This window comes from Girardinichthys multiradiatus, chromosome 8, assembly GCF_021462225.1.
Source record: "Girardinichthys multiradiatus isolate DD_20200921_A chromosome 8, DD_fGirMul_XY1, whole genome shotgun sequence".
Taxonomy (NCBI): domain Eukaryota; kingdom Metazoa; phylum Chordata; class Actinopteri; order Cyprinodontiformes; family Goodeidae; genus Girardinichthys; species Girardinichthys multiradiatus.
In genome coordinates this window covers 29,150,786-29,159,294 of record NC_061801.1, presented here as the reverse complement: position 1 = coordinate 29,159,294, position 8,509 = coordinate 29,150,786, and the positions used below count along the sequence as shown (strand labels likewise).

Here is an 8,509-nt window from a genome sequence, read left to right as displayed (position 1 = left end):
TCTGATTTGATTTCCTGGCTCAAAGAACCAAATTTCCTTTTAATAAAATGGCTGAGTAAACTTAACAAAAGTGACTTTGCATTCATTTTTAGATTAATTACATTCAACATTGTCCAGGATTATCCATATACTTTTAGAATGGCTTGTTAAAAAACTGGTTATGCAAGAAGGTATTGAGCATTACCTGGATGCATGCTGGAAGCAGGATTTGATCACTGAATTTAAATTGATGCCTAGAAAACTATTCACATAATTTCTTCCAACTGGTTTAACAAGCTCTGCTTTTCAAGTCATCACAAAGTATGCATAGCTACATTTTAAAGTAGTGACAAACGAGCTCAAACAGGTACTTTTTTATAGTTGTTCCACACTTTACCTTGGAAGTGAAAATCCATATGCAAATGTGATTGTTAAATCCATAAATACAAGACTTTTAAGATGTCATTATATTGCACAGTTGTCCATATTATGTTGATATTCACATTGCTAAATGGCACTGTCAAAAATGGGCCAGTCTGGATGCAGTACTTTGATCATACCCTTTCATTTATTCTTCACTCTTGTTCGTCTGAATTAGTTTAACTGGAAATTAATTTTAATCGAAACTTTTATAATGAAAGTCAACATTCACAATGATTTGTTAACCTCTCCAGTTAGAAACTAATGGTCCATTTAATTAAAGTAAAGCCCTCTGAAAAACCCAACCTCATTAGCAAACTCCTCTTAGAACATTTTATTCAGTTTTTTACATGTCCGCTTTAGATATTGAGTTCTCTTTTCCCAAAGCATCCTTTGTCTGTTTGAGGGTCTAGCCGTTCAGCCGCTGCGTGACCACTTCTCTGTACATGATCGAGATGTACACAAACAGGAGGAGGATCACGAAGAAGTCGTCCATGAAACCCAGAAGTCCAAAAAGCGCTTCGGGGAGAATGTCGAGCGGCGAGGCCAGGTAGGTAATGGCACCGATGAGACAGAGAAGAATTCGAATCCGGAACATCCAGAAGAGTCCGCCCACAGAAAACATCTCCCTGAAGGCATGACGGAGCAGGGTGGGGACGTCACGCAGTCTATCCAGAAGCTGACAGGAGTTGCAGACAGAAAAAACAGACAAGACAGAATATTATGAAAAGGTCTCTTTTAAATACAGGGCTGGGCCACATTTACTGGATGAGTAAAAAGCCCGGAAATAAATTCATCTTATCTGTGTAGTCTCAAACTGAACTAATTTAAAAAAAATCCAACTATTAATATGAGAAACATTTGTTCAGAGGGGGAAATTATCCCATGTTGAAAAATATTTTGAATCAAGCACCAGTGGCACTAATATTGTACCTTTTACTAACAGTACAGCCCTTAGTCTTCCCCAATAACATTTCTTAAGACTAGAGCATATACAGGTCCTTCTCAAAATATTAGCATATTGTGATAAAGTTCATTATTTTCCATAATGTCATGATGAAAATTTAACATTCATATATTTTAGATTCATTGCACACTAACTGAACTATTTCAGGTCTTTTATTGTCTTAATACGGATGATTGTGGCATACAGCTCATGAAAACCCAAAATTCCTATCTCACAAAATTAGCATATCATTAAAAGGGTCTCTAAACGAGCTATGAACCTAATCATTTGAATCAACGAGTTAACTCTAAACACCTGCAAAAGATTCCTGAGGCCTTTAAAACTCCCAGCCTGGTTCATCACTCAAAACCCCAATCATGGGTAAGACTGCCGACCTGACTGCTGTCCAGAAGGCCACTATTGACACCCTCAAGCAAGAGGGTAAGACACAGAAAGAAATTTCTGAAGAAATAGGCTGTTCCCAGAGTGCTGTATCAAGGCACCTCAGTGGGAAGTCTGTGGGAAGGAAAAAGTGTGGCAGAAAACGCTGCACAACGAGAAGAGGTGACCGGACCCTGAGGAAGATTGTGGAGAAGGGCCGATTCCAGACCTTGGGGGACCTGCGGAAGCAGTGGACTGAGTCTGGAGTAGAAACATCCAGAGCCACCGTGCACAGACGTGTGCAGGAAATGGGCTACAGGTGCCGCATTCCCCAGGTCAAGCCACTTTTGAACCAGAAACAGCGGCAGAAGTGCCTGACCTGGGCTACAGAGAAGCAGCACTGGACTGTTGCTCAGTGGTCCAAAGTACTTTTTTCGGATGAAAGCAAATTCTGCATGTCATTCGGAAATCAAGGTGCCAGAGTCTGGAGGAAGACTGGGGAGAAGAAAATGTCAAAATGCCAGAAGTCCAGTGTCAAGTACCCACAGTCAGTGATGGTCTGGGGTGCCGTGTCAGCTGCTGGTGTTGGTCCACTGTGTTTTATCAAGGGCAGGGTCAATGCAGCTAGCTATCAGGAGATTTTGGAGCACTTCATGCTTCCATCTGCTGAAAAGCTTTATGGAGATGAAGATTTTATTTTTCAGCACGACCTGGCACCTGCTCACAGTGCCAAAACCACTGGTAAATGGTTTACTGACCATGGTATCACTGTGCTCAATTGGCCTGCCAACTCTCCTGACCTGAACCCCATAAAGAATCTGTGGGATATTGTGAAGAGAACGTTGAGAGACTCAAGACCCAACACTCTGGATGAGCTAAAGGCCGCTATCGAAGCATCCTGGGCCTCCATAAGACCTCAGCAGTGCCACAGGCTGATTGCCTCCATGCCACGCCGCATTGAAGCAGTCATTTCTGCAAAAGGATTCCCGACCAAGTATTGAGTGCATAACTGTACATGATTATTTGAAGGTTGATGTTTTTTGTATTAAAAACACTTTTCTTTTATTGGTCGGATGAAATATGCAAATTTTGTGAGATAGGAATTTTGGGTTTTCATGAGCTGTATGCCACAATCATCCGTATTAAGACAATAAAAGACCTGAAATATTTCAGTTAGTGTGCAATGAATCTAAAATATATGAATGTTAAATTTTCATCATGATATTATGGAAAATAATGAACTTTATCACAATATGCTAATATTTTGAGAAGGACCTGTAGTCAGAGGGATCTTTGACCATCTTTTTACACAATCTCTACATTGTCCAGAGTCCTGGGCCCTCCCTTATGCTGTTTTCCCTTCAGCTCACCCCACAGGTTTTCTGCATGATTTTGGTCTGGGGACTGAGATATCAATGGATAAAAGGTAATTTTGTGTATGGTGAATCTTTTCTGTGTTGATTTGCCCATATGTTTTAGATCATTAACATGCTAAAAGACCCATTGACGACCCTTTTTCCGTTTTTTAGGGGAGGCTGTAGATCTTTTATTTCAAATGTCCTGATATTTTAATGAGTTTAAAATGCCATGCATTCCTAGAAGGCTTCCAAGTCAGTTGGAAGAGTAACAGGCCCACAGCATCACAAGTATTCTACCATACTTAGCAGTGGACATAAGGTGCTTTTCCACATGCAACCAGCAAATGGCTGGTATGTAGATGCTGTCTAATAGTTGTAGAAGCTTGATGACTCCAAGATACCAACCGCTGATGCACCGACTTTAGGGGATTGTTTTTTTAAATCTCCTCTACCAACCTGCTCACTGTGCATGATGACAAAATAACTACAGGTCCTTCTCCAATCTACTGGCCAGTGGTTAAACACAATGTGCCTTTGTGTTATATCATTTTTATAAACAGACAAAAAGAAAGCAATGCATTAGTAAATAAAACTGATTAACTATAAAAAGGAAATGTATAAATAAAAGAAATATTATTTTAGCACATTTAAACCCAAACGTATTTGTACCCTTGACAGAATTAGATTTTAAATTAGTTTCATTCAACCAAGTTATTTGTTTCTGCCAGGAAATGAGACTAGCATCTGTCCAAAGATAATCAAACAATTTAAGAAGAGTATCCGTTTTGGAAAAAACAATAACGTGTCTGTTAAAATTATTTGTCCCCTTCTCAGTAATTAATGGAAAAATCTTTATAGGCTTTTCAGCAAACACCCATCCTATCATTGCTGACCAGCTTTTGTATGTTTGCACTGTCTTTTTTTTGGACAATTTATCTTTGGTGATCCTCTATCAGAATCAAGTCGGGACACTGGCTGGGCCACTCCAAACTCTGAATAATACTTCCAGTCAGATGAAACACGTTGGTAAAATAAAAAGATGACTTTAAACCTGAATCTGCCAGGGATATGAACTCTATTAAGTTACTGAATCAGGTCAGATTTTAAAAGGTGTTATTAGAGGTACCAATAGTAGTGTTAATTATTTCTTAACATGGGGTTGTTATTGTTTATTTTTAACTTTTAATCTAATTAAAGATTGTATTTTTCTTAATTTGTTTATTGTGAGATTATGCTACTCCAATAAAGAATGGATTTAATTCAGGGTTACAAACCTGTGCAAATAAATATGACTGTCACTGTATGCTACTCCAAACTGCAGGGCTAGGTAAGGAACGGTAACTTACTTGCATGATTTTCTTTAAACGAATAATGCAAAGATATTTTAACAAAAGATCAAATAAGAAGTAGATTTCAATACTAATAAAGTCTTTGAAATAAATTAATTCCTGTAATATCAAAACACAAAGACCATAAAAATCTCAAAAGATATCTGCATTTCAATGAAAAGAACAGTTGTTTTGCACAATACAATTTCAACCTAAGTACTTGCAACCAAACATATTTAAGAAAAAAGAAAAACGTACAGATCTTGGCTGCCCAGAAAATCTACGGTTGTAATCATTGATATCTCGTAATATAAGTTGAGGTTCTGCGTCGCCATCCTGCACCCTCTCTGGAGTGGCGTGCTCGTGGAATAATGGGAACAGTAGTGTTACCTAGAAAGAAAGAAAAAATACACGTCAAAGTTTTCTGAGACATAAAGCACTATCCATATCACTAAACCACAGAAATTAAGTTCAAATATAGTTAGTCAGTCAGTCAGTCTGTCTCACCAGCTGTAAGTGTTCGAAATATGACAATAATGACAGGATTACAATACGGCATTGTAACAATCACCATTTGTCTGCATATTGGGCAGTTTATTGCACCCAGCCAGGTGCCGTACCTCCAGTAAGCTATAATGCAGGAGCCTATGCAAAAGTGAAGAAGAAAATACATAAAAACAGCTTTACTGAGGACATTAATATGGTATAAAAAGTAATTTACACAGTAACTATACCACTTCCTGTTTTACTCAGTTTCTTACTGTACAAATTATGCAATTGAAATTACACACAAATTTGTTAAACACTCCATATAATTACCACAGAAAAGGTGTCCACAGTTGGTCTCCACCGGCAGCACAGCTTGTTGTAAACACACAGGACAAGACATGTCTCTGTAAAACTGCTGCCTGGCCTCTGTCTGTGGATTTTCATCCTAAAGAAAAGAAAAAACCTAATCACACATGTAAAATTTCAACAACGATTCGTTCATGTGCACTTTATACAAATCCTCCAAATAAAAGTAATGCTGGAGTTTTTCACCTAAATCAAATTTTAATATGGTTGATCTTTCCTGACTAAATGTGTCTGCCTTCCCCTGCATCTACTTCCAGGCAAAATCATCAAGAATAATGAGGAAAATGACATTTATTTAAAACAAAAGTGAATTTAAAATGTTGGTTTTTTTTAAGATTTTGATTAAAAGTATGTAACATACTTAGCATTATATTTACATCAATATTAAAATTATTTGAAACAAACAAAATGATTTCAAAGTCTTTTTCCTTTTCTAATATTTATTTTGTTAACAGTTTCAAATTTATTCAGCTGGAAAAAAGCAGTGTTTCCCTCCTTACCTGCTCAGTTTGGAGCTGTTGTCGGACAGCTCGAACATGTTCCTGATTCTCAGGATGAATATTCTGCTCCTCCTGTCTGTAAAGGTCAAAAGGAAGTTGCTTGGTAACAGAAGATTTCCAAAAAGGGACTTTGAAAAAAAGGATCACAGGAAGATTAAATAGTTGTTTCAAAAATTGATTAAAAAAGTTAATTCAAAGGAAGGCATCATTATTGGGTCACCATGAGACATTTTCTGTGGGACTACTGGTTAGTACTGCATTAAAGGATGACGTTGAGAGTTTGCCTTCTGTGAATAAATCAGATAGTTGGAAGACCATCTGGTCTGGGTGATTCAGTGACTGTAAGGAGGAGATTACAACTGAGATATTTTCATTGACAGCTAAGTAAGGGATCTTTCTGGGGTTTCTGGATAACTATGAAATTTAAATCAGCAAGAAAAAGAAATACTTTGGTGTATTTTCAGTAGCGGAGTTGGAGGAGCAGAGCTTCAAATAGTGCTCTTGAATATGTCGTTAGCATTTACATTGTCAATAGCAAGCCCTACATGCAAATTATTACTTTCTCGCTCTCTTGGCCTTGAACCTTTAACTGATTGTTGAAGAGTTTGACAGATTTTTTAACTTGTACACAAAATACAACTCCTGCTTTTCAACAAAAAATGTACTTCTGTGACCATTTATTTATTGTTTTCTCAAAACAATTCAAATTTTATCTTTTTTCCCCAGCCTGACTTTACCTGCAGAGCAAAATGAGGATGCCTGCAAGGAGGGCAAAACTGACAACCACAACAAGCAAGACCTGGTTGCTAACACCCTCAATGATGGTGTCCTCAACTTGGATTAGGTAGTCCAAGTGCCCACCTTGACCATCCTCCATTATCCACAATCATAGCCTTCAACTCTAAACACAGGGAGAAAGCATAGGTTAGCGTCCTCACAGTGTTCTTTGGTCCTTTAATTTATATAAGAGGAAAAAATATATTTGTACCAAGCAGAATGATTAAAAAAAACAACTTTGTATCAATAAGCATCTTGACCTATTCACTTTTAATCATACTGGCCCCAACACATGATAACACCCCAATTAACACGACAAAGCACTTATAACTGAGTCCAAATTGATGCTGCGTTTGATGACATCTAGAAATTTAGACGTTTTAAATACGGAATGAGAAAACTTGCAATTATTGTTTAAAGAACAGCTGGTGACTTTTATTGAACACATCGTTTCAGGCTGTTCACTGCCTTCTGCTAGCCTGGTGGCCCCAAGAGACAATGCCTTCACACAGGACAGGTTGATACTTGTATACATACTAAGAAAAACCTTCATAGTTTGGAAGTTTTATTAAATCTAATTATATAGTTTCTGATGCTTGTGTCTGTGCCGCGAATGCATTTCAAGCACACTGTATTTGAACGTGAATAGATCAGCAGAAGATCCCCTTCCTCTCTGCTTTTGAACGCAACCTCGAACTTGGTAAGCTTTACATTTACAATGAAAATTAAATATTGTAAAAATAGATTTTTGTTCTAGATACCATTTTTTTATTAAATAATGTGATTGCTAAGCAAAAAAAAAAATCTATCGTACAGTAAAGTTTGTTAATTGTTGTTTCACTAGCTCGTTATGATGCATTTCTGATGGCCTTGTTTGCGTCTCTGACAGGATATTCTGGTCCTAAAAAAGCACCCAGCTTATATTTTTCCAAAGTAAAATAAGTTGAGTGAGGTTAGCTCGTTTAAGACGAGCGGTGTGAATATAAAGCGATTTAACCTTTCGCTTTCAGAAGCTCAGAGAAGCTTAAACACCAAGAAGGGAGAAAATGGGCGGGTATGCCTTGTTTATTAGGTTGTTAATCTTTTACATATCTAACCAAGCCCGCCTCTACACAGTAGCTGTAAAAGAGTCAAATAATTACAACGTTTAACTTAAGCAGCATAACTTAAAACAATAACATGTAAATTACAAGCTAAATTTACACCGAGTAGGGTACCTACTAATAAAACGTCCACCTTTATCCGGACATCGCTCTTCACCTTAACTTGTCAACCTCATTCAACTTGTCTAGACATTTAAATGTTTCCAGCAGTTGCTTATTTTAGACAGTTAGCAAAGCGAGCATATCAAATATCATTGCATAGAAAGCTGCTGTTTTGCATGATGAAACCAGTTTGACTCTTACTTCCTCCCTCTGCTCATTCACTTCTTCCACTTCAGGACGCATCACCGCCACCTACTGCGATGGAGTGAGAGCTAACGCTTCTTCTTCTTCTTCTTGTATTATTTTTTGGCGGTTTGCAAATAACTTTATGATGTGCATTACCGCCACCGACTGGTATGGAGTGTGGTTCTTCATGGTTATAAATTTACTTATTCACTATTACAACAATCAAATTCAATTTATTAATTTAGTTTTTTTGAAAAATCTAACTATTATTTGAATATGTCGTCTGCTACCTAAACTTCTTTGCAAAGTATCTATCAAATTAAAATTTTCTTTAATACCTACAAATTCTCTCCTCAAAATTCTTCTTTCTTGTTCATATTTCTGACACTTCAATATTACATGTTCTATTGTTTCCTCCTCTCCACAATAATCACATTTTCCTGTACTATGTTTCTTTATCTCAAACAACGTAGAATTAAGTCCTGTATGCCCAATTCTTAATCTTGTTATTAACCTTTCCTCTTTTCTGCTCCTTCTTCCAGTTCTTCTTCTACTATCTTGTTGATTCTATAAA

The 8,509-nt window shown here is 37.2% G+C and overlaps 1 protein-coding gene across 3 annotated transcripts; it reads right to left on the bottom strand.

Moving 5' to 3' along the window:
• Positions 1-8,034, bottom strand: rnf170 (ring finger protein 170). Of its 3 annotated transcripts, none has more exons than XM_047372554.1 (7): positions 7,951-8,034; positions 6,505-6,668; positions 5,768-5,843; positions 5,232-5,346; positions 4,984-5,057; positions 4,671-4,802; positions 1-1,078 (listed from the first exon to the last, which is right to left on the bottom strand). In XM_047372554.1, exons 2-7 carry the CDS (start codon positions 6,642-6,644, stop codon positions 809-811), a joined length of 807 nt encoding a protein of 268 aa, XP_047228510.1. In that variant the 5' UTR covers positions 6,645-6,668; positions 7,951-8,034; the 3' UTR covers positions 1-808. The 3 variants fall into 3 exon arrangements, with proteins under 3 accessions (XP_047228510.1, XP_047228509.1, XP_047228511.1); XM_047372553.1 differs by lacking the exon at positions 7,951-8,034 and adding an exon at positions 7,766-7,944; XM_047372555.1 differs by lacking the exons at positions 6,505-6,668; positions 7,951-8,034 and adding an exon at positions 7,766-7,944.
• Positions 8,035-8,509: the final 475 nt, after the last annotated feature.

Excerpts from the sequence above, each read along its gene's own strand:
- rnf170 (XM_047372554.1), bottom strand. The coding sequence starts at position 6,644 with ATGGAGGATGGTCAAGGTGGGCACTTGGACTACCTAATCCAAGTTGAG. Across the intron at positions 5,844-6,504 it reads ATCCTCATTTTGCTCTGCAG|ACAGGAGGAGCAGAATATTC; the intron begins GTAAAGTCAGGC and ends TGACCTTTACAG. Across the intron at positions 4,803-4,983 it reads GCCCAATATGCAGACAAATG|GTAACACTACTGTTCCCATT; the intron begins GTGATTGTTACA and ends CTTTCTTTCTAG.